This window comes from Ammodytes marinus, assembly GCF_949987685.1.
Source record: "Ammodytes marinus genome assembly, chromosome: 18".
NCBI lineage: Eukaryota > Metazoa > Chordata > Actinopteri > Uranoscopiformes > Ammodytidae > Ammodytes > Ammodytes marinus.
In genome coordinates, this window is record NC_137222.1 from 1,855,649 (window position 1) to 1,882,428 (window position 26,780).

General features: G+C 39.2%; 1 protein-coding gene across 1 annotated transcript in view; it reads right to left on the reverse strand.

Moving 5' to 3' along the window:
- Positions 1–26,780, reverse strand: part of pi4kaa (phosphatidylinositol 4-kinase, catalytic, alpha a) — a 55,855-nt gene that overhangs the window by 9,949 nt on the left and 19,126 nt on the right. The window contains 27 exon segments of the mRNA XM_080046836.1: positions 152–222; positions 1,566–1,695; positions 8,831–8,951; positions 10,337–10,390; positions 10,812–10,979; positions 12,020–12,107; positions 12,498–12,697; positions 13,047–13,126; positions 13,998–14,156; positions 16,641–16,768; positions 17,964–18,071; positions 18,586–18,737; positions 19,349–19,489; positions 19,491–19,508; positions 20,553–20,680; positions 20,956–21,112; positions 21,462–21,554; positions 21,928–22,047; positions 22,148–22,237; positions 22,679–22,762; positions 23,093–23,174; positions 23,461–23,585; positions 24,343–24,413; positions 24,510–24,592; positions 25,016–25,149; positions 25,870–26,006; positions 26,664–26,772. Of these exon segments, the coding sequence (XP_079902962.1) occupies positions 152–222; positions 1,566–1,695; positions 8,831–8,951; positions 10,337–10,390; positions 10,812–10,979; positions 12,020–12,107; positions 12,498–12,697; positions 13,047–13,126; positions 13,998–14,156; positions 16,641–16,768; positions 17,964–18,071; positions 18,586–18,737; positions 19,349–19,489; positions 19,491–19,508; positions 20,553–20,680; positions 20,956–21,112; positions 21,462–21,554; positions 21,928–22,047; positions 22,148–22,237; positions 22,679–22,762; positions 23,093–23,174; positions 23,461–23,585; positions 24,343–24,413; positions 24,510–24,592; positions 25,016–25,149; positions 25,870–26,006; positions 26,664–26,772 (3,031 nt within the window).

Genomic DNA, 26,780 nt, shown 5'->3' on the forward strand with positions numbered 1-26,780 from the left:
ATCACAATGAGTTATGACAGAAAATTCTTGAAATCATTTTTATTTTAGAGCGTTGAGATGAAGACCTTAAAAACATATTTTAACTGCGACACAGTTACTGTTTGCTGTGTTTAAATCCTCCCTCCAGACCCAGGGTGGAGCGATTCGTTACCTGGCTGGACTTTGATGTCCGACAGAGCTTTGAGACAAGCTCTCTTCCTCTCATCTCCCTTTGGAACCGGCCTGAAAAATACAAATTAAAATCAGGTTTCACATCGTACCAAAACACTTTTTTTTCGTTTGCTAATCAGAAATCTTTTAAAAAGGTGCAGTGTGTAATATGACATCATCAAGAAAGTTCTACAAAGTTCTAGAATGCAACGCTCCCTGGGTAACCCTAACCCTTTCGAATAATAACAGAAGCTACAGTGGCCTTCAAGGACAAGAACAATTCTACATTTTAAACAATGTACCTGATGACATTCCAACTATGACACTTTCAAGATGGCGGCACTAGGCCTTGGTCCAAAATATGCAGAAATATGGACATATATGAGACCCTTTCTAAGGGAAAAAATAATAATTCAAAACACTTTTTTCAGCTATTATTAAATGTACTTATGGATATTATAATTACTTTCTACAAAATCTGCTAGGAAATAAAACCCAAAATTCTACACACTGCAGGTTTAATGTCATTGCATTGGAATAAAACACAATTAGTTGTGACACTCCAGTGATGTATTAAGGGTTCCCACACATTTTAACCAATACAATTTAAAACTTTTCCATTAAGCTGTATCCAAGCTCAACAACCATATTTAAGTAGGTTAAAGCAAGTAGGCCTGTATTGCTGTGTTGCTCTGTACCCATGTCTTACGTTTGTAGTTGAAAGCCATATATTATTAAACACACACTTCCCAGGCATTCTTGCCGATCAGCAAGCAAGATTTTGATATGTTTTGGACACTAGCAAAAATGTATAAACTCAAAAATGTTCCAAGAATTTCGTGACCGTGGTGGGAACACTGTGTATTCCGACATGAAAACACAAAATGGGACATTTAGTGGGATAAAAATGCAATTAATAAAATACATACTTACAATACAAAGTATTTAAAGTTCAGCAAAGTGCTATTTCGATGCCAGAATGGTAGTAGTACTATATACTACTGCAACATGGTGAGTGAATTTACTTGATAATGGCTCAAAATGTTTCCAGGAATTTCGTGACCGTGGGAACACTGTGTATTCCGACTTAAAAACACAAAATAGGGAGCGCCCTTAGCTCAGTTGGTAGGGCGTCCCCCCCCCATGGGCCTCGGCCAGCAGCGGACCCGGGTTCGATTCCAGCCCGCGGTCGTTCTCTGCATGTCACTCCCCTCTCTGCCCCATATCAACTCTGTCTCTACACTATCAATAAAGCATAAAAATGCCAAAAAAAAAAATCTTAAAAAAAAAACAAAAAAAAAACACAAAATAGGACATTCAGTGGGATCAGAATGTATATATAAATATATTTAAAGCGGGTGGCAGAACGGCAGCAGTAGCAGTGATGACTGCAACAAGATGGTGAGTGAATTTACTTGATAATGGCGGAGACGTTGGTGATCTTGTTGAAGAAGTCAAACTCTCTGGAGTAGAAGTCTTTGGCCGGACCGGACAGAGAACACGTGATCTCCTCCATCATCTGCTCCAACAGGTCACCGATGTCCGCTACACACACATGGGATTACACATTCCATTAAGTTAAAGGGGCACTGTGTAACATTTTTTTTTTTTTTTTTAAAGCTCTGTTTATTACATTTTTCTTTTTTTAAGACAAATGTACAAACAACACAATAAACAACAATAAACATACAACATTGCTACCAGACCGGTCCATATAGTAAAATATTAAAGATGATATTAATAGTTAAGCGAGATACTTGTTTTAACAGTGACAGCAGTACAAGTACAATATGTGACAAAGAAATTTCCATTGTATCCATAACACATTTGTGATCATTGTAAAACATTACTTCTATCTATTCAAATTCAAAATATAGTCCAGTCCCAAAAGTTCCAGTGGTTTCCTCCATTTTTGCAGAAAAAGCTGAGTCTTTCCATTAATGTAGTGTCTGAGTCTTTCCAGGGTCACAACATCCAAGATGAGAGATTTCCATGTGGAAACAGAGGGAGGGTCCTCACCGACCCATTTCACCATTATGGCTTTTCTCGCTAGCATTAAAAGCGACTGAATCACATCTTCATTATTTTTAAGAGAAACAGGGATATTTCCAAGCAGACAAAGAAGTGGGTCTAATGATACCTGCTGACCTATTGCTGTACTGATACCTGTGCATACTGCCTTCCAAAATATTTTAGTTTTTTCGCATTCCCACAAGCAATGTAACCTTGTACCTACATGAGATTTGCATTTTGGACAGTTTGGAGAGGCTCCTGTTGTAAACTTGCTATAGATATAGGGCGATATGTAGACCTTATGTAAAATATTATATTGTGACTCTTTATATCTGTTACAAATTGAAATTTTGGAGGGCAGTCGCAAGATCTCATCCCACGCATCATCTTCTATTACACAGTTAAGCAAATTACACCATGATGTTCTTAAGCATGCAAGTTTGCCTTGATTCAAGCTCAACATCTCAGAATAGAACTTGGATATAAAATGTTTTTGCTGTTTATGGTTCAGAAAAAATCTATCTAACGGATGGGAGTCGTGTGGGGTTTCCAGCGAATTGTTTATCTTATACACAAAGTGTCTGACCTGCAAATATTTGTAGAAGTCTCTATTTGGAATATGATATTGAGATTTCAGTGCTTCAAATGTCTTAAATTTCCCATTCTCAAAAAGGTCAAATACCCTGACAACACCCGCTTTTTGCCAAAGTGTGAAGTCTGATCCACTTCCCAATGGGGAAAGCTCAGGGTTATCTGTCAATGTTGTTATAAAGCGAAGAGGATGAGTGTTATGGAATATTTTAGAGAGCTTTCTCCAAGCCAGCAATACATTAGTTATCAAATGATTGTTTTTAGCAATATTTGGCAGTTCTTTAGAGCTTTTACCCAGCAGGTTCACAGGACAGAAGGGTTTACAAACAACTGACTCTATATTAAGCCATGGGGAGTCTGCACATTCATTCACCCAAGAAGAAATAATCCTGGCTTGTAAGGATAGTATATAGTATTCTATATTTGGTAAACCCCATCCACCCTGCTCCTTTGGAAGCTGTAGTGTTACCAATTTGATCTTGGGTTTCCTGCCGTTCCAAATAAAGTCCGATATGGCTTTATTGATAGTTTTTATGTTGTCTGTATTAAGATTCACAAACAGCATGGACATGGGATACAGTATTTTTGGAAGGACTGTCATCTTGATGATGTTGATTCTACCTAGAAATGAGACAGGGAGACTCCTCCATCTTGTTAACATTTCTTTGATACTTTTAACCAAAGGATTAATATTTTCTGCATATAATTGATTAAGCTGGGGTGTGACCTTAATTCCTAGATAATTAAACCCAGACGGAGCCCAACGGAAGGGACGAATGTAGGATGGTTCAGCATGTATGCCATCGTCTAGGATCATTATTTCGGATTTATCAAAATTTACCTTATAACCGGATATTGGGCCAAATTCCTCAATACATTTCGTTAATGCTGCTAATGATTTAGAAGGTTTTGTTAATGTCACAAGGCAATCATCAGCGTACAACAGAATTTTGTGTTGTTTTGACCCAAGCGTTACCCCCTGAATATCTGGGTTTTGCCTAATAGCCAACGCTAATGGTTCTATAGCCAGTGCAAACAAAATAGGAGACAGTGGGCTCCCTTGAGCCGTGCCTCTTGTCACTTTAAAGGGAGCAGACAACAGTCCATTAGTCAGAACAGAAGCTGTAGGTGCCTTGTAAAGCAGTCTAATCCAGCTCAGAAAGCCAGACCCAAAACCAAATCTTTTCATTACATCAAACATATATTCCCACTCGATTCTATCAAACGCCTTCTCAGCATCCATAGAAACGATAGCCCCAGGCGTTTTAAAGGTATTAAGATAATGAATAATATGGAATAAGCGTCTTGTGTTGTGATAAGAATTTCGACCTTTAATAAATCCTGTCTGGTCTGCATCCACAATTGAAGATACAATGTTCTCTAGTCTAAGAGCCAGTATCTTGGATAGTATTTTATTGTCTACATTAAGGAGGCTAATTGGTCTATAGGAGGAGCATAGCTCTGGATTTCTATTTTTCTTTGGTATTAATGTTATGTTGGCCCTATACAGAGATTCCGGGAGCCTAGACTCCTCAAAGGATTTATTAAAAACCCTTAGCAGAAGGTTATTGATTTTCCCCTTCATTATCTTGAAGAACTCTACTGGAAAGCCATCTTCTCCTGGACTTTTCCCTGATTGAAGTGTTGAGATGGCTTTATCAATTTCCAGTATGGAAATAGGGGAGTCCAAGAAGTTTGACTGTTCCTCTGATAGTTGTGGAATACATAACCGATTTAAAAAGTCACCTGCTCTAAGCCTCTCCATGTCAATCTCTGAACTGTATAGGTTAGCATAGAATCTTTTGAAGCTCTCATTAATTTGACAATTATTAATATGTCTTTCATTATTCTCGTCCAATATAGCTGATATATATGATTTTACAGGGGCATTTCTTGCTAGCCGTGCTAAGAAGCGATTTGGTTTGTTTGCAAGTTCAAAAAATTTTTGTTTAGTGAAAAGAATATCAATTTCTGCCTTCCTTGTTATCATATTATGTAATGCTGTTCTTGTTGTTTTTAGTTCAATAAGGATTGCATCTGATTTTGTTGTATAATAGGCTTCCTCTAATTTTTTTAGTTTGTTTTCTATCTCAAGTTGTTTGGCAGTTCGCTCTTTTTTCTTCCGACTCGTATATGATATAATCATACCCCTCATGTAGGCCTTATAAGTGTCCCAAACAAGTCTTGGATCAGCTCCATTCTTATCATTTGTCTCTAGGAATGAATCAGTTTGGTCTGCCAGATATTTTATACATTTTTCATCCATAAGCAGAATTGCATTCATTCTCCAAGAATATGAACGATCATTTGGTCTAAGCGGTTGCATAGCCATGACTACAGGAGCGTGGTCTGAGAGAGCAATGTGGCCTATATCTACATGTTCAACTAAATGTGAAAGACACCTAGAAACAAAAATATAGTCAATACGCGAAGCTGACGAATGGGGCTGAGAGTGAAATGTATATTGTTTTGAAAGTGGGTTACAATGTCTCCATATGTCCAAGAGATCAAATTCCTTATTAATATTTAAAACAGACTTGGCATTTTTAGATATATTCGTCTGAGGGGGAAGTCTATCCATCATTGGGCATAAGGCACAATTAAAGTCACCCCCAATTATCATGTTGGGACAGTCCATGTCTGCTATTTGACAAAGTAGAGATGCATAAAAGTTTTCATCCTGGATATTAGGGGCGTAAACATTACCAAATAGAATATTTTCACCATGTAATACCCCTTTAACCAGAACATATCTGCCTTCAGTGTCTTTGAAAGTAGCTGTGACAGTAAACGGGAGATTTTTATGCAGCAAAATGATTACACCTCTCTTACTTGTAGAGTATGATGAAAAGAAGATTTGACCTACCCATTCCCTGCAGTATTTTTTGTGCTCTTCGTCTTCTAAATGAGTCTCTTGTAGAAGGGCTATTTGAATCTTGTCTTTTTTCAAAGTATTTAAGATGGATTTCCTCTTTACCACATTATTAGATCCCTTAATATTCCATGTGCTTATCTTAATAGTCATTTACACAAAATAGTGCTATGATATGCATGTCACAATTAAGTATAGCCATCTCGTGTGAGGTGGACCAGCCTGTAGCATTAAGTAAAAGAACAGTTCTATTGAACCTAGAAATGTGTTCTGAGCAAAAACTGAACAACAAGCCCAGAAACACCACAAACATTGATACATCAAGACGGTGCATAACAAAAAAAAACACACCAAAAAGAAAAGAGAGAAAAAAAATAAATAAAAAAAAGGTACCTAGTTGTACTATTAAATCCTAATAAGTACAGCTATGAGGATCAGTAGCACAAATAAAAGGTTCAGTTTCCCCTACTGAACTGCCACTGTAAAATACCAGCTTGTAAATACTCATTTCGCAAGAAAAATAAAATAGAAAACGGGAAGCCTCTATTGCACTTCAGTTCACGCGAGGCAATTTTTTTTTAACACTTTACAATCATACCTGAGACTGATCAGATGTGAAGACCAACATATTCAGAAGATTATTTTGATGCAGTCACTTTGCCGATGTATTCGTTGACTTCCTTGACGGTGGAAAAAGAGGAGCTGGTGCCATTGGGGTGGAATACTTTGATGATAGCGGGGTACAGAAAAGAGTAGCGTATTCCAGCTTCTCTCATGTGTTTACGGGCATCTGCAGATTCCTTCCTCTTCCTCACAACCTCCGCGGAGAAATCCTGGTAGAAAGACACGTTGCTGCCGTCGATGTTTAGCGTACCTTTGTTTCTCGCTGCTTGCAGAATTTTCTGTTTGTCAGTATAATCGTGGAGCCTCACCAAGATCGCTCTCGGTCCCGCTTTACCGGCCTCTCTTGTCGGCGGGCCCGTGCGATGCGCTCTCTCAAGCTGGATGCGGTCGGTTTGCATATCCAAGATATCTGGTATCCATTTTTCAAAAAAATTGACCGGTGTTTTGCCCTCGAGACCTTCTTTCAGGCCGATTATTCTCACGTTTTGGCGTCGGCTCTGGTTTTCATAGGATTCCAGACGGTCTATTGCCTTCTGCAGTTGAACTTCCATGTCTCTCATCCGGGGAGTTGATGCTGCCGACACGTCCTCGAGGTCCGAGACCCGCTGTTCGACCGTCCCCATCCGCTGTATTAGACTGTCAAGTTTCTCCGAGACTTCGCTAACTGGCTTGATTATGTTGGCTAGTTTGCGGTCTAACATCCGTTCTATGTTTGCAGTAACACAGTCCACAATGCTTTGGTCTCGTTGTTCACTTAGCTCTTCGTTGGCGGTGGAGTTGGTCCCGAACGCTACCTCTGCTTCATCCTCCGAATCAAGCTCATTGTTTTGGCTAAAGGCTGCGTTAGCCTGTGCAGCTTTAGCTTTAGCTTTAGCTTCCTTTTTACGGACTGTTTTGTTCTTCTTGCTCGACCCAGGGAGCGTAAAGAATGCATCGATTGACATTGTAAATCAAACGTGCCCCCTTCAGAGCTTTCCACTGGTGAAATATTTGTTAAAAAATAGAGTTTATAGCAGTTCAGCGGGGAGCTGATTTTCCCACGTCTATCCGGGTCGGTGCATCACGTGATCTCCCTGTGTAACATTTTAAGTAATTTATTAGCTCAAATCAATATCCTCGTTCATAAATATCCTCATTGGTGTAAAATCAACCAACAGGTCACCGATGTCCGCTACACACACATGGGATTACATTCCACTAAGTTAAGGGTTAAATTAAGGGGTTTTTCCTACTAGGCAGACAATGTATGAACACATTTAAAAAAAAGGATGTCATATTAGTTTCAGTCAGTGGTTCTGGAGAATGAAAATGAAAATCAGCAAATAAATGAATCATTCTGCGATCAGTCTACCTAATAAAACTGCTGTAATAATAGTCTATTTCTGTATTTTTTTTTCATTTTTTTTTTCTATTTCTTTATCGTATATATATATAATAATATATATATTATTATTTATTTATTTTTATTACTTGTCGTTCTTTTTGTTGTTGTTGTTGTCTTGTCTCTGACAGCTTGTCTTGTCCCAAACGTGTTCATGTAGTATTGTCCCACACACAATGGTGTTTTTGTCATGTCTCGCACTGTTTTATCATGTACCGCATCACTTTAAAAAAAAATAATAATATAAGAAATAAAAAAGAAATAATAATAAAACTGCTGTAATAACCCTTATTTATAAACAATCAAACGTGTGTGTGTGTGTGTGTGTGTGTGTGTGTGTGTGTGTGTGTGTGTGTGTGTGTGTGTGTGTGTGTGTGTGTGTGTGTGTGTGTGTGTGTCAAGGACGGATTAACATGACCACGGGCCCTGGACACAAACCAGTCATGGACCCCTACCAACACGCAAATACACGCACTAGCACACCGTGCAATCCACAATCACACACATTATAATGCAGTGCACGGCCTAGAGAGAGAAAGAGAGAGATAGAGCGAAATACAATTCTATAAAGTTTCTCTGGTGCTGCGCAAGAGAAAGAGACTCTTTGCGCCGGAGCCTACTAGACAGTTAGATTGGGGCAGAGACACCGACGATGCGAGCTGATCTGATTGCATGTCCCGAGCCTGGATACCCCAATCTCACTGCCGACTAACTGTAAAGTGAAACAACCGCCTCGCTCGTTACACTGGTACTGGTGCGTAAAGGGAACGCACAGTTGGCAAACTCTCCTCACTACAACTGCCACAGCAGAAAAGCCACTGTATGGTCGATCGCTTTGTCGATTCGTGCCTCTGAAACGTTGACTCGCAACATAATGAGTCGAGGCTTTGATTTCAGTGGGGATGTGGAGCTCTTTGGCCATTTCCCGTGCCTTTTTTTCTCTAGACACATCGTTCTCTCTCCAAGCGCACACACGCTTGTCTTGTCCTGGCCGAATATAAGACCCCGAATATAAAACAACCCGACTTTTTACGACCCATTCCCAGGGGGGAATCCCCCGTCAATTTTTTTGAATAAAAAAAAAAAAATCAAGGGCCCCCCTATTGGCCAGGGCCCTGGACATGTGCCCACTTTGCCCATGCGGTAATCCGTCATTGGTGTGTGTGTGTGTGTGTGTGTGTGTGCGAGAATCTACTCACGGTCTTTGTGTAGCGCCTCCTCGTCCAGGAAGATGTTTGTCTTCATGTTCCAGATGAACTGATGAGCCAGAAGCTGAGACTTCTGCGCCGCCCACAGGATGTACTCTCTCACGTAGCCCATCTGAGGAGGATGACAGGGCAGCAGGGGTTAGTTACTACTGCTGTATTGTCACATGCAGACTCATAATTGGGTAAATAAACGAATAAGACTTCAACAGGACTTGTAAAATGCATGTAAAACACCTTTATCCGATCTACTTCGCACACAAATCGGCACATTAACGGACAAGCGAAGTCGGATAAGAACATCTAGATAACTCGTTCATAGTCAGCATTCTCTCTGCATGTATACAGGGATCGGACATCGCATATCGGAGTTTGCGTTCTGCGCTTGCTCGAGAATCCCTGCCGGGGATTTCACAAGGAAGTGGAAGGAGACGACGTAAAAAATAGTAGGGTTGTTGCCGGAAGGGAACCGGACGTGGCTCTATAACCACTTGTTGAAAGGGCTACAGCGCCACCTAGCATAGTGGAGACAGCAATGCATCGGACATTTATCGAACATTTGAAAGGCCATGTAAAGTCAGACAAGTGACGCGGTCCGTTCGAGTGGCAAGTTCGGTATATGTGATAATCCAATCCAGTTGTCCCATGGAAACGCACTGACTGTCTGTCGATGTCGTAAATGTTGCCTGTGTGTGTAAGCAGCCAATTCTTCTTAACTGCAACCAAATCTACCCTTGGGTACAAATAAAGTTACCTTACTGCTGCTGAAACTATGAATAAACCAATTAACTTTAAAAATTCTGTCAATCACTTGTTTAAGCTGTATTTTTTTATTGACAGTCACTGTTACTTATTGGCTACTGATCCTTGCACTGGGTTAATTGTGAAATAAATACGAGGAACCTCTTTATAAGAAACAGGCATTTAGAGTATTGCCTAAAATAATATGAATTGTAATAAGTCTAGTCTAAGTATAAAACACTCAAGCTTCAGCCAACACCTTTTTCGGTCATAATTTTTTTTCCCCGTTTTATTCCGTTCCTTTGAAATCAAATGCCTTTGTTAGTTATCTATTTTTTATATTTTTATGTGTAATTCCCAAAAGGTGTTTTTTATATGAACCACAATAAATGACTACTACAACACATCTTCAATTAAGTTAAGTTAAGTTATCTTTATTTGTCAGTTGTACACGAGGCACATTGAAATTTGTCTTTTCGCATATCCCCTCTCAAGTTACCACACTTCGGAGGGGGTCAGAGCGCAGGGTCAGCCGCAGTGCAGCGCCCCTGGAGCAGTTTTGGGGTTAAGTGTCTTGCTCAAGGACACAATGGTAGAGATGGTAGGCACCGTAGACACAATACCAGCCTCTGCTAGTTTTACGACTCACACCCTCCTGTCCGGTGCCGGGGATCGAACCAGCGACCTCATGGTTACTGGTCGGCCACCTTACCTCTAGGCCATCCTACCACCCCTTTACAGTCCATAAGTGATTTTTACCTTATCATAACGGAGAGCCTGAACAATCTGAGGAATGTAGAACAAGATGGCATCCTGAGAAGAGAAACAAAGACATTTTATTTTACCAGACCTTTACATTTTTTACTTAAATTACTATCTCTGAGTTCATGCAAAGTGTGCAAAGTGTGTGTGTGTGTGTGTGTGAGTGAGTGTGAGTGAGTGAGTGAGTGAGTGAGTGAGTGAGTGAGTGAGTGAGTGAGTGAGTGAGTGTGTGTGTGCGTTTGTGTGTGTGTGTGTGTGTGTGTGTGTGTGTGTGTGTGTGTGTGTGAGTGAGTGAGTGAGTGAGTGAGTGAGTGAGTGAGTGAGTGAGTGCGTGTGTGAGTGCGTGCGTGTGTGCGAGTGAGACAGACAGACACAGACAGACAGACAGACAGACAGACAGACAGACAGACAGACAGACAGACAGACAGACAGACAGACAGACAGACAGACAGACAGACAGACAGACACTTACTGGAGGGAATGATCGTAGCACTTTAACCCCGTACTGAGCGGTGAGTGGGTGGGGAGGATACATGCTGCTGAAGTAGGACAGGCCAGTAGGAGGGTCGGCCGGAGCCCAACACAAGATGTGACTGAGCTCCGGAGAATCAGCGTCTATGGTGTGCCACGTCACCAGGAACTAAAGGAGGAAAAACAAGGAAATTAAGAGGAATTATACATGAAACATGAAGCGAAGTATATAATCAAGTTAATTCTGTTACTATTATTTTAACTTTCATTCATTGATGCATGAGGTATTTAACTTCTTCGGGCCAAAGGCGTTATGTTATGTGTTTTTTTCCGGTTGTCAGTTCGTCTGGGTCATTCTTGTGAGCGCAATTTCTCATGAACGCTTTGAGGGATTTTCTTCAAATTTGGGAAAACTTCAATGTAAATAATAATATTCAACCAAAGGAGTGAACGAAAATATGACAAATCCTTTAAAAACATAGAAAATACTACAAGACTGATTTTTTTTTTTTTTTTTTTGAACTGTTTATTTGTGTTCCTTACGTTATTTAGTCGCTGCTTGTTTTTTTGTAATGTTTCATGTCTATTTGTATGCATTTTTATGTGAAAGCTTGTTGTTTTTTGTGTGATGTATTTTGATTTCGTATGAGCTCGGAGGCAGCTCTTCTTTGTATATTTTAGCTTCAGTGCCCCCGACTCCTGGAACAACTTACAGCAACAAATTAAACTAAATACCTTCATATCCTTTAATCAATTTAAACAAACTATCTTAAATCTGCCAAACTCTACCTGTAACTGTTTTAATTAGGCTATATTGTACTTTCACCCATTTAATTTCATTTTAATTGCTGCCACTCCTCACCACTATGTAAATGTTTCAATTGTTTTTTTGTTTTTTTTGTTTTTTCTTCTCTTCACCTGTTGTTGTGTATTTGATGTATTTGCATTGAATATTGTGTATGCATTGTTGTTTTTCCTTGGAATTTGTTTGAACTCGACACCATTGAAAATGAGGGTCACCCCTCAATTGGTCTCTCGAGGATAAATAAAAGTTAAATGAAAATGAAATATGTTCTTGTTGTTGTTCCTTAAAAATTAAAAAACTCAATAAATAAATGAAAAAAAAAAACAAAAAAAAAACATAGAAAATACAGATATCCAAAGCTCATTAGCATGTTAGCTTCACTAGACTAAGGGATGTGATGTCACCTTGACCGCTTCAGGAACATCACTGACGGCTCCAGGGTCCAGCCTCACCAGCCGCGTCACTTCAGCAACAATGGCGTCGTTCTTAAACCTGGAAACAAAGACATTTTAAAATAAATAAAAGGTGAGTAATCTAACATTTGGAACAGTATGAGACTATCTTCTGTACATTTTTCCCTAAAAATTTGTTTTAAAGTAACACTGCGTAAACACAAAAAGCGTCAAATATGCCTGTACCGCGACACTTATTGTGTAAAAGCGGGCTAATGCTATGAAGTTTTGAGTAGCGTTAATTAGCCATCGGACAATATGACCCATATGGAGGGTTGTTGTAAATGAATGTATGTTTGATTATAAAACTAATTCAATTAAAAAATCCTTCGTGGAAGAAAAAAATATATAAAAATCTTCTTAAAATGTCTCTAAAACCTATGAAATGTGTGTGCTATACAAACAGAAGGAGACAGAGTGAGGGCTGAACCTTGGTGGTAGCTGCATAGCCAGATAAGGAGCGATGCCCCAGGCCAGGTTCACATTGTCCTTCCACTGTTTCTCAGTCAGACTGATGTATTTGGATCTCCAGTTAGCGATGCTCGTCTCCACCGACTGCTCCATAGCGATGGCTAGCTCCTGGGTGGACAGCGGGTTGTACCACGTCATCAAGCGCTCGATCTCACTGGCCTGGAACAAGACAGGAGGAGTTTGATTTGGCATAACTTTTATACAATCAGTGAGAGAACATATTAAAGTTATATATATTTAAATTCTATAATAAAACAAATTAAGAATTAATTAAATTGGTAGATTTAGGCTAGCTGCCTTTTCTCAAACTTGCTTGAACTTGTTTAAAAAATAAAATTGTAGTCACTAGTCACACTGGGTTAAATAAACACATTTTGAAAAACAACGATTTTTGGACGATTATGAATCGATTCAAAATCTTAGAAAATATTGGAATTGGATATTTTTTTTTCACCAACCCTAATGAGGAGAAGGTTAAAAAAAAGATGGTTTCATTGTAAGTCCTCACCAGTAAGGCCAGCAGCAGAGTCCTGCGCTTCATGTAGTATTTGTGGAGCTGTGTTCCTCTGTTGCTCTTCTTGGACGTGCCTAAAAGCAGAGGAGAAAGACGTCATCAGTCTCAGCCCAAGTAAAAGACAACAGTAATAAACAATTAACTCTGGTTAACTGAACAAAAAAAAACACACACAGGACAGAGGTTAGAAAATTCAAAAACTTTGAACATTGTTATTCTGGTTCACATGTACAAACACACACGATATCATTCTGGTAATAATTGTAATTTTTTTTTAGCTTGGTGTTTTCATGTTATTATTTTAATTTTTTCACAATATATGTATTGTATTATTTTTTTTTACAACACTCACAAACAAACTTTTTCACAAACAAAAATTCAAATAATAATATTTTTTTTTTACAAATTTATCCCATGTTGTCATCCGTCATAAAAGTCACGTATGTCTCCCAGAGCTCGCGAAAGTCCCTCCGCTGCCCTTTGCAATACACGTTAGTCTTTCTATTCCAATACTGCTCGACAGTTCCTTAGCCCACATTGCTTTCATGTAGGGATGGCCATTTAGAATTTTTTCTTTAACCGGTTAACCACAAGAATTAACGGTTATTAACCGGTTAACCGTTAAGATTTAATGTAGCCTATTTATAGTGAAATACCTGAAGCATTATAGCAGGGCTCCCGACCTTCTTTGTTCCAAGGACCGGCATATTCAATTAAAAACAATTCAGGGACCAGTAGCCAATGTAAATGCATTTTGACACAGTTCACTTTCTTACATCCGGTTTAGCGATATCAAAATAAGAGTCCGGATTTGAGAGAAATTAAGATGATTTTTTTTTTTTTTAACCGTTTAACCGGTTAAAAATCTTCTTAGCGGTTAACGGTTAACAGGTTAACCATGGTCATCCCTGTTATTGTTGTTGACATGCTGACTGTGAGTTGTACCTGATTTCTTGGATGCAGTGGACATGCCGCTGGACAGAGGGTAAGTGTTGATCCATCCTCCCTGTCCGCTCTGCTGTGAGCGAGAGCTGGAGTCCATGGAGCTACGCATGTCGGCAGCATTCATCACAGACAGGCTGTTCAGAGACGGGTCCTGGTTGTCTGTTTACACAAGCACAGTCAGTAAGACATGAGCATGTACACTGGCATTTAAAGGTGGAGTCAGTGATTCTGGAGAAAAAACAGGGAGTATCTTCTAACGATCCGCAATCTGTCTGTACTTTGTATGCGCCGATAAGTAAATCCATTGTTAATACACGGCCTAGGCTCTGTAAATGGGCATGTTGCTAGCTACAGTGGCCCCTTTTCTTTACATAACCTTTGTTTACAACATACTAGTTTACAGAGCCTAGGTTGTGCATTAACACTGGAATTCTTTCAGCGCATACACAATACAGACAGGTAGCGGATCAAGAGGAGATTATTCACTGATTTTGACAACAAGCGTTCTCCAGAATCACTGACTCCACCTTTAAATCTGTATTGTAACTTGTGAACAGAGAAACATGTGAACAGTATGAAAGAAGGTGATGAGTGATGAGTGATGGTTTCTGCTCCCGTGATGGTCATGCGTTTGGAAGCAGAGGGAGATTTGATGTGAAAGGAAGAAGTTGCCTTGAACCACTGATACCGAGTCAAATATTATATAATCTAGTAAGCGATCTCCAGCGAACGTTTGTATAATAACCGCAGTAATATTTGTTTTCTGGCTGTTCTGGCCTCAGTCAGTATGAGCATAAACAGCTGCTGGCTTTAAAGCTGGGGTGGAGGATTTGGGGAGAAAATGGCAGTTGGGATAGAGATTCGAATCCAAATACCTCAATCGCTCCACTTGTTCTCTTTGGTCCCTCCCCTATGGTCCCTCCCTGACACGCTCTACACCAATAAAGTTGTGCCAAAGTGAATGGACAGTCCCGACAGGCAATAAGAACAGATAATCGTAGCCTCGCTCTGATTGGTCAAAGTGTACAGCTCATGTTAATTTTGACCAATCAGAAATCACATACCCCAGCTTTAAGATCACCAGTGGAGCCTCGGCTGTGTTTAAACACCCAAATTCTTTTCAGCGTGCACACACTACATACAGGTATCAGATGGTGAGTAGATATTAGCTGATTTTGACAGAACGTGTTCTAGATTACAATTGCTTAGTATGTCTTTAATACGCAGAGGGAGGACGGGAGGTAGATTAATCTGACCCAGGTTCAGCGATAAGAGCACCAGTCAGTCTACCTGAGGCCATTCAGTGTGTAAGAATATGAAACCAAGTCTTCTCTAGGGAACGTCAGGAATGAAGAGTTGAAGAGGGCTTTCTATGGTTGGCAGAAACCATTTTTTTTATAGAATACATTTTTTTTTTTGCAATTTAAAAAAAAAAAAAATTGTACTTTTTTCTCTTCTGTTGATACTAGGTTTAATCATTCGAGGAGATGAGCGGACGGATGGGGCTGACGTGATGATTTTTCATGCATCTTAACGCTAACGACAAATTTGCGCTTTTCCTCACAGCTGCTTTACTATCAAGGAGAAAAAGAAATAGTGGATTGTGAAAGTATAAGGTGTGATAAACAGGTGCATCTAAAATTATTAGAATATCAATGAAAAGTAAAAAAAAAAAAAAAATCCGTAATGGAAGTCAAAATGTGAAACTTTCAGATTTGTTTATGAATAATATAATATAATATAATATAATATAATATAATATAATATAATATAATATAATATAATATAATATAATATAATATAATATAATATAATATAATATAATATAATATAATATAATATATTAAAAAAAAATATATATATATATATGTACATGAGTTTCCCTTTTTTAACGAACTTTTCAATGATGTACATTTTTTAGATGCACCTGTAGTAAAACATTTGGGGTAAAGAAGAAGATTAAGACCTTGTTTTCACATACGAAGGACTATTATTTAAAAATGTAAAAAGGTGTGCCCGGGCTTAATTTTGAGACACTGGGTCACATGGCATGGAAGCTATTGTTGAAAATCCATAATTTTTTATTAATATATTTGTGAGAATTAAAAACATTCCACATTTAATTTTAGAATATACAATTTTCAATACTATTGCCAAATTGCATGAAGGTTTTGTGTAAACTACACAGTATTTTATTGACCATCCCTAAGACAAGTTGGTCAATAAGGACAAAATCCAGCATTTCCAGTAATTGGTTCTGATCAAAACTCAATAATTTTTCCAATTTCTCCAGACAGTGACATACGTATGTGAAAACGAGTCATGAAAGTGCAAAAAAAGTGCAAGATAAAAAAAAAATAAAAAAGTGCTACAAAAAAGAATAATTCAAAAATGTGCCAAGCTTAATAAACAGATAGATACTTAACTATCTATCAGCAGCATATACTAATAGTGAGGCGTATATATACACATAACAGCGTCAAATTTGCCCAACGCGTGATAAAAGGCATGCCCTCCTTCTGCGGTGCTTACAACCCGCGTTAGGCTTACTTAAGACGGATAGCGGAGAAGTGCTTGACACGATAAGGGATCCGAATATTCCCGCGGACAGGGAGCTTGGGGCTGGGGTAGCGCCTAGCTCACCGGGAGGCACCAGGTGACAGGCGGCCAGGTATTTCTTGTCAGAGAGGATGCTCGCGTAGAAACGAATCACTGTGCTGATGTCCTCGCGCAGGTGTTTGTCATCCTGGGTCGGGAACTTTGGAGGGGCGCTGGATGGAGGGAGGGGGAGACAGAGAGAGAGAGAGAGAGAGAGAGAGAGAGAGAGAGAGAGAGAGAGAGAGAGAGAGAGAGAGAGAGAGAGGGGTTTGGTAATGAAGATGAGTTGGTTAGCAATGTCTTATTTATTTTTTTAATAATGTTTTTTTTTATTGTGCTTTTTACTTATTTTTTTTTATCAGAGAGACCATAGATAGTTCAGGATTCGTACATACAATTCTTCATATGTATAGACAATGAGTACATAATGATATAAACATTGCTCCAAAAATTGCATCAATTCCTGTGAATAAATAAAGGGGCGGCAGTGGCGGGTCGGAGGTTCGATCCCCCGTCTCCCCGCCACATGTCGAAGTGTCCCTGGGCAAGACACTGAACCCCGAATTGCTCCCGATAGTTAGCTTAGTTAGCTTAGCACCCTAGTGCTAAGCCTACCCTGCGTGGTAGCTGCTGCTATCGGTGTGTGACTGGGTGAATGTGTACAAAAAAACAATGTAAAGCGCTTTGGGTCTGTGATAAACGGAGATATAGCGCTATACAAGTCCATTTACCATAAAGTAGTTGCTAGTAATTTACCAATTCGCTCTATCTAACTATCCAACCATCATTGTTTATTTGGGTTCTTGGATGTTTTTTGTTGAGAAAACAAGCATTAAGAAAATATAAATGTTTGTGATATTTTATAAACTAACTAAAGATATATTACAGGTGATACTCATATTATTAGAATATCATGGAAAATGAATTGGAATAGAGGCAAGAATTCATGCAAAAGGGGGCCCAAACCAAGTACTGAGTACATATGGATGATTGTACTTTATAGAGGGCCGACATTTCTGTATTTAAAATCCCTTTTTTATTGATTTCATGTAATATTCAAATGTTCTGAGATTTTGAATGTGGGGTTTTCATAAGCTGTAAGCCATAATACTCACATTTATAACAAATAAAGGCTTGAAATATCTCACTTTGCGTGTAATGTATATTGTCTATATAATATATTATTTTCACCTTTTAAGTTGTATTACTGAAATAAATGAACTTTTGCACGATATTCAAATTTTTCGAGTTTCACCTGTATATTACAAAGAAGATATGAATAACAGGAGTTGGTATAACTGTGTGTAGGGTTGGGGTTAGGGTTAGGGTTGGGGTTAGGGTTAGGGTTAGGGTTAGGTGTGCAGGTACCTGAAGTAATCAAAGGCTGTAGAGTAGATCTTTTCTCGCAGAACGTTTCTCACAGTCGCGTTGGTGAGGACGTCAGAGTGTAGCAGAGCCAGGCCTAGAGTCAGCAGTCTGAAGCGTGGACACACATATGATCACTATAAACAATTATATGTTGTTGTTCTTTTTTCCCAATTTGCAGCTTTAAACCAATTTCCTTAAAAAAACAACCTAATTGCAAAGACCCTTAAAAGGTAGAATATGTTACTTTAAGAAGTTCCTTAAGACATTTCACGTAGTGGACCTTTAAAAAAAGTGCACAGACATCAAATAACAAGAAACTACTTAGAAATTAAGTATAAAGTTTATACAACAAGAGAGAGAGGGGGAGGGGGAGAGAGGGAGAGATGGAGAGAGATAGAGAGAGACAGAGAGAGAGAGAGAGAGAGAGAGAGAGACAGAGAGAGAGAGAGAGAGAGAGAGACAGACAGAGAGAGAGAGACAGAGAGAGAGAGAGAGACAGAGACAGAGAGAGAGAGAGAGAGAGAGAGAGACAGAGAGAGAGAGAGAGACAGAGAGAGAGAGAGAGAGAGAGAGAGACAGAGAGAGAGAGAGAGAGAGAGAGAGAGAGAGAGTATTTATGTACCTGAATCGAGGTCCGATAGCGGCTACATGGCGGTTGAGGCTGCTCTTAGCTCCGCCCACGTTGAGTGACAGCGAGCGCTGCAGCAAACTGCCAAAGATCTCCACCTGATCCTCACTGGAGTACTTAGCGATCTCAAACCTCTGGACTAGAAACTACAGGGAAGAAAGGCACAAAGTGTATAAGAGGCCATAAATGTCAGGGGGAATATTGGTTAAGTTATAAAGTAATTAAAAGGTGGAGTCAACGATTCTAGAGAACGCTTGTCAAAACATTTTTTTTGTCAAAATCAGTGAATATCTCCTCAAGATCTGCAACTGTGTGTGCGCTGAAAAAAAAAATCCAGTGTTAATACACAGCCTAGGCTCTGTAAACTGGTGTGTTAACAAAGAGGGCCACCATAGCTAGCAGCATGCCCGTTCACAGAGCCTAGACTGTGTATGTTTATGTTTATTTTATTCCACATACAAAATAGATTTAAAAAAAAACATGTAGTAAAAAAAATTTAAAATACATGTGTGGGTGTGGCAGAAACCTGTACAGGCTTATATAGAGCCACACCCAAATGTATGACACTGTTTATATTCAGAGCGCACACAGTACAATCACTGATTTTGACAATAAGCGTTCTCCAGAATCGCCGACTCCACCTTTAACCTAAGCAGGATGTATGTATTGTCTAAAAGGAAATGGGTTCATCTCAAAGGGTTATTACCAATAAAGAATCTACAGTAAAATGTAGAGCAGAACATATGTATTGTCTGACCTCTATCCATATCTGGTGTGGTGTGACGTCAGGAGGGCAGGGCATCGGCTGACTCTCCTCTGAAGCTGCCAGAGGATCAGCTTCGACCTGAGCGTCTGAGAACAAACCCATCTTCAGCTCCACCGTCATCTGCCACGCGCCCCGCCATCTCACGCATGAACTACAAGGCAAGAGAGAGGGGAATTTTTTTTATTTTTTTTGGCATTTTCAAGCTTTATTAGATAGTACAGAGCTGAAATGGGGAGACAGAGAGAGAGAGAGAGAGAGGGAGGGGGGATGACATGCAGTAAAGGTCCACGGGTCGGAATCGAACCCGCGACCACTGCAACGAAGGCCGGAGCCAATATGGTACGCGCGCTATCCACTACGCCACCGGAGCGCCCCCGAGAGAGGGGAATTTTACCAGTGTGGATACAATACAAATGTACTGACAAGACAAGGGCATATTCTGTGAAAATTATGAAAACAGAAATGCACATCTATGCATGAACTTCTAAGAAAGAGAGAGGGGATTTTTTTTCATCAGTGTTGGTACAATACAGACGCATTAATAAAGTGAAAATGACAAAAAATTAGGACTGTCAACGTTAAGAGAGTTGTTAATCACGATTCATTATTAAAGTAAGAGCATAATCAGAATTTTTTTATCGCAGTCACGGTGGTGAAGCTGATAGAATTCAATCTCTTCAATGTGTGTGCTATGTGCTTCCGCCATAGACTGTACTAGGATTTGAAATAAGTTCATAAAGTAACACTTTGATTCCCAATCAACATACACTGGTAGAATTAGCGTTAAAACTGCTTTTAAATGTTTGTTTGTGTTCCTTTAAAAAAAAAAAAGGTATAAAATCCGAAAATAAAGTATTTAAAACTGCTGTGAAATGGTTAAAAAAAAATAGAATTTGAATTATGCAAAAAAAAAAAAAGGAAAGGAAAGGAAAGGAAGGGAAGGGAAGGGAAAGGAAAGGAAGGGAAGGGAAGGGAAAGGAAAGGAAAGGAAAGGAAAGGAAAGGAAAGGAAAGGAAAGGAAAGGAAAGGAAAGGAAAGGAAAGGAAAGGAAAGGAAAGGAAAGGAAAGGAAAGGAAAGGAAAGGAAAGGAAAGGAAAGGAAAGGAAAGGAAAGGAAAGGAAAGGAAAGGAAAGGAAAGGAAAGGAAAAAAATAATCGTTTGACGGCCTTAAGAAAAACACATCTACTGTACGTACCGGTACTTCCACTCCCACCCTGGCGGCCAGCAGCCATTCCCAGCAGGCGATGGCCGTCTCCATGCCGTGAGCTGTGAACATCTTCAGAGGAGACCAGCACAGGTGGTGCAGGAGCTGGGGGTCGCAGTCTACAGACAGGTCAACAGAAAACACACACACACAATGAGCATTCTTACAAGAACAGAGTCCTGCATTTGGTATAAAACCAGGGCTATCAATCGAATAAAGTACATCAAGGTTCACTTTTCTTTTATCTATTCTAAATGTGCTTTAAAAAGGATATTTAAAAATAAATAAATAAATATTTTTTTTGACATTCATAGGTTTTAAATGTTAGATTTTAAGTGTTTATAAGTGTGTGTGCGTGTGCGCGTGCGTGCGTGCGTGTGTGTAAGAGGAAAACCTTTGCTGCTGATGAGCAGAGCTGCCAGTTTGAACATTGCTTCAGTGAAGGATTCAGGCTGAGCCGCGTCCAGAGCTTCTCCCATCTGCTTTATCACCAGACGGCCAATGTCGGACTGACCTCGCACCGCATGGGCAAAGTTCATCATTCCTGATACCTAGAATAAAACAGAATATATAAACTGTTAGCAGGAGAAAAACAGTATACAAGTGTTGCATCTATTAGGAAAGCACAATGCTATGAGGGTTATGGTTCTTGGTTAAGTGCCCTTGGGTTTCTTAAAAGGCGATATATAAAACTAAGCTTATTGTTATTATTAGTATGAGCAGCAGAATCACAGTATAAAAGTGTGTTTCTTTACTATGAGTCTATGTCAACACAGCACTATATTAGTCCAGTTGGTCTCACAAGGTTCCATGGTCCATGGGAAGATTTTAGAACTAAAGCTTCACCTCAGCGGCCATATAACCAAGTCATTTTATATAAAATATAATATTTTTTTTTACCTCTCCAGCGTATCTGTTCCTGAGGTTGAGTGAAGACATGAAGTTGGAGTAATCCTTCTTCACACATGACGGCCTCTCAGTCAGCTGGGTGGACTACAGGGGAGAGAATAGGAATTACCAAAAAGCATTAGGCAAAGAGACAGTATAGAATTTTATTATTTTTAAGCGTTTTGCTCTGATGCTATTTGCTATTAACGCTGACAGCCCTTAAAAAGTGCACCATGGAACTTTCTTTTTTTTTAAATTATTGCACCCCTTTTGGACAAAAGCTTCAAAAGTCTTTTAACATAGCCAACTGTTGTTCCTGAGTGAGCGTACCCATGACAAAGGCATTAAGATCTGGTCTTGTTTGCTGTTACATGTCATTTATGATCATCAGAGTAAAAATGAGACCGTTTCAGATCTATAAAAAAGTTCCTCGTAGCACCTTTAACTATAAAATAATAATAAATCTGTTGTGTCCTACCCCCAGTGTTGTACTCTGTCTGTTGTAACCAGCGAAGTGCAGAATGCTTTCTGTTGCCATGGCGAGGCCCGTGTGCTGCGACAGACCTGACACCCAGTTCTGATGTTTGTTCAGATATTCCTGAAAAAGAGAAGAAAAAATGTATTTAAAACCATGTTAAAAGGCCCACATTTGACTTTATTTTGAATGTATTTGTGTGCACTTTTAAAATAATAGTTACCTGGAGGTGTGATTTGGTGACAGACGGCGCCCACTTCATGGCCTCTTTAAGGATTTCTCCACATCGGGCAGCAAAATCCTTCACTATGCTCTGAAATTAAAGATACAATATGTTTAAAATAAGCATTTCTTTTCCACATTTCTTTCATACTTGATTTTAGATACAGAGGAGTCCAAAAATATAAGGCCTATAGTTAAAATAATTCTATAAATTTTTTGATCCAATGTGGTATCATTCTCTATCTTCACATGCACCCTTCTGTTACTGCCATACACCCCTGGATTTATAAGTACATTTGGCTATTTCTAAATTGGTTTAATATCACAGATTTGCTATAATTTAATTAAAAACCTATAAATAGTGTAAAATCTGAATTATTTCTTCTGAAATGTATATTTGTTTTCTAAATGTTTACTTTTTGATTAATTCCAGGTTAATCTGGAAATATTCCAATAATTTCAATATTTTAGCAAAGACTGTAAACAGTGGTGAGTTCTGATCAAGTGAAATCATGAATAAACAATAACGTACCTCTCTGGCTTCATATGTATCCGGGACAGTGATTCTGTACGGAGTGTCTGGGATGTCGTAATATGGTGGGTCTTTATGAATGTCCTGCAATACAAAATACACACTATTAATGATAGATAGATGGTTGGATAGATGGATGGATAGATGGATAGATGGACAGACAGACAGACAGATAGCCAGATAGATAGACAGACAGACAGACAGACAGACAGACAGACAGACAGACAGACAGACAGACAGACAGACAGATAGACAGATAGACAGATAGACAGATAGACAGATAGACAGATAGACAGATAGACAGATAGACAGATAGACAGATAGACAGATAGACAGATAGATAGATAGATAGATAGATAGATAGATAGATAGATAGATAGATAGATAGATAGATCCACATTCTGAATGACTTACTGCGCTGAGTGAGAGTGAGAGCGTTTGCAGGATGTCCAACATGGTTCTCAGCACACGGCCACTCCACAACAGGTGAGGGAACCTGAGGAGACAGAAAGTAACTGTTGACACCTGCATTTAAAACGCATTATATATGATTTGTCTTGATTTGTTCAATTATTATTATTATTTTTTAAATATTTGAGAGAAAAAAGGCATGATGTATATAAAAATTAGTCAGTTTAGTATTGTGAGAAACTGAGCACGTGTGTTGATTCTCATTTTTCTGCGTCTGTCTGTCTGTGCGTCTGTATGTGTCCGTGTGTGTGTGTGTGTGTGTGTGTGTGTGTGTGTGTGTGTGTGTGTGTGTGTGTGTGTACTGTTCTCACGTTTCAGCGAGGCCAGACAGATATTTATCAGCGACTCTGCGGATCCTCTTGTGGATGTGACTGAAGTTTACCAGCAGGAACTGAGCGTGGTTTTCAAGCTCCTCCTCATGGGCTTTGGTCTTTGGCTGAAAATAATATACATTCTATTAGAAAACAGGTCAGTAACTTACAAGTGTTTTATTTAATGAACACACACACAGACACACACACACACACACACACACACACACACACACACACACACACACACACACACACACACACACACACACACGCACACACACACAAACACTTGACGATTATTTTCTTGAAGTATAAGGTGATTTTTTTAAATAACTTTATTCTTTAATTTTAATTTAATTTTAATTTTTTTTACTTTTACATATAAATCATTAAAACAAATTAAAACTGTAAACATAAAACAAATACGTAAAATAGATTTTTTTTTTGTTATAAGTTGAGTAAAGTTTAGTTTCCAATTACATGAAAAAGAGAAAAGAAAAAATTATCCACCTTTGAGAGGCTGCATCCAGAAAAATTAATTTATCTATAGCTATTTTTATATAAAGAATTATGAAACGATAGATATGAAAATATCAAACAACTAATTAACTTAATCGATAAATTCTTTCAACTCTTTCAAGAGGTATTTCTTAATGCTAGTGCAAAATACTTTCCAGGCCATTTGCAAAGTTGTGTATGAAATGTTCTGTAGTTCTTAAATTTACTAAGTTATTTAATAAGAATACAGGTGTACTGTAAATGAGCTGCAGTTCATTTGATTACTAGAAAGTAAATATATATATATCCCATACATCCCTGACAGTATAGTGATGAAGCAAAATAGAATATGAGTTATTTCAGTGAAATCCTCTCTCTTACTTTTTCAGCCATCATTTGTAGGAAGACTTCAAACACCTTGTCGCTTACACCAATCACACACTGCATCATGCCTGGGACAGAAAATGTTACTTATAAATATATAGTGAAACAACTTTAGAAAGTATTTTATGTAGAATGTATAATGTATTTTTTTTCTCCCTTTTTACCAGATTTGTCTTTCTGTATCGCTCTGTCCTCAAAGTATCGAAACATGACCTGAAAGCGTTCAGAGTCCAGAGAATGCAGCATCCTAACAGAAAAAACATACACAAAAAATTAGAATAGTTGAAAATCCAGCAGAAAAATTAAAGCTGGGGGTATATGATTTCTGATTGGTCAAAGTTAACATGAGCTGTACACTTTGACCAATCAGAGCGAGGCTCCGATTCTCTGTTCTTATTGGCTGTTGGGACTGTCCATTCACTTTGGCACGACTTTGTTGATGTAGACTAGAGCGTGTCAGGGAGGGACCATAGGGGAGGGACCAAAGAGAACAAGTGGAGCGGTTGAGGTATATAGCGATGTTGTCAGTAGTTACTCAAACATATGCCTCTAAAGAGTAAAACAAGAGACACTGAACATTTGGAGTGGTCTCTTTTTCTAATTTTTTACGGAGCTGTATATATTGCTGTATGGATTTTTGAGCACAGCATTAGTGGATACGTTTAAATACCTCATGTACTCCAGTCTGTAAACTGACAGCAGATATGTGGACATGGCAAAGTCCAGTTTGTTGATGAGGGCACCGGCTTCAGGGGAAGGGTCCAGGAGGTTGATAATGGTGCTACGGAGGTCGTTCAACTCCGCCTGATAAAAACACCAACAAAGAAGAATTAAATAAAGTATAGTTTCAGAGAGAGAGAGAGAGAGAGTGAGTGAGAGAGATAGAGAGAGAGAGAGAGAGAGAGTGTGAGAGTGAGAGAGAGAGAGAGAGAGAGTGTGTGTGAGTGAGTGAGTGAGTGAGTGAGTGAGTGAGTGAGTGAGAGAGAGAGAGATAGAGAGAGAGTGTGTGTGAGTGAGTGAGTGAGTGTGAGAGTGAGTGTGAGTGTGAGTGTGAGTGTGAGAGTGAGAGAGAGAGAGAGAGAGAGTGAGTGAGTGAGTGAGTGAGTGAGTGAGTGAGTGAGTGAGTGAGTGAGTGAGTGAGTGAGTGAGAGAGAGAGAGAGATAGAGAGAGAGAGAGTGTGTGTGAGTGAGTGAGTGAGTGAGTGAGTGAGTGAGTGAGTGTGAGAGTGAGAGAGAGAGTGAGTGAGTGAGTGAGTGAGTGAGTGAGTGAGTGATTGAGCGAGTGTGTGAGTGAGTGAGTGAGTGAGTGAGAGAGAGAGATAGAGAGAGAGAGAGTGTGTGTGAGTGAGTGAGTGAGTGAGTGAGTGAGTGAGTGAGTGAGTGAGTGAGTGAGTGAGTGTGAGAGTGAGAGAGAGAGTGAGTGAGTGAGTGAGTGAGTGATTGAGCGAGTGTGTGAGTGAGTGAGTGAGTGAGTGTGAGAGTGATTGAGCGAGTGTGTGCGTGTGTGCGTGCATGTCTCCATACCGCGGTAACAGTGTCGTTCTTCAGTGCAGAGTTGTACTGCAGCTCGGAGCGTAACGGTTCTCCGCTCGGAAACGTGAGCAGCGGAGATTTGGTCGCAATCTCACAAACTCCCTCGTACCATTCCTCTGGCCACAGACCTGGAGATTTAAACGAAAACAAATCATTAGCCTAAAAAAATATTAATTATTAGGTCATTTTAAATAAGTGTAAATGCGCAATTTTTTTTTTTTTTTTTCTTTTTTTTTTAAGGTACAGTGTGTAATTTCAAAGTATTTTGGTGTCATCTAGTGGTGAGATTCTAGATCTTCACGTTCCATTTGCTAACCCCTCCCTTTGGGTAGAATTTACAGAAGCTACGGTGGCCTTCAAGGACAAGAAGCTATAGTTACTAAAGATGGCATCATCCACCACCGCTGCCTCAAGTCTTTCCACAATATCAATTGATGAGGTGAAGATGTATTTAGTTATTTATTCTATAGTACTTCTTCTTGGTCTTCCAACAGGTGCATTTCCCCAGGACGCCCACTATATTTAAAAACATGTAAGGCTGTTAAGTTTGTCCGTTCTGTGCTACTGTAGAAACATGGCGGTGCAACATGGCGGCCTCAGCGCCCCGCTCCTATGTTGATATATAATTCTCATACTCAGGTCATAAAATAAACACTTTTATTTTCAAGTGTTTCACTAATTAAAAACAAACTTATGAATATAATATTCAATATCTACCTACTTAGTCTGTTCTGAAAAACGCCAATATATTCTACACACTGCACCTTTAATTTAACCGAGTGTACCTGAGCCCTCCACAGCAAATCCCATGACGACAGAGTAGAGCCAGAAGTCCCTGAAGAGTTTCTGCAGACGCGGCTTCGCTTCCTTAATTGGCGGCAACCTTTTAGTCAGCTACAGCA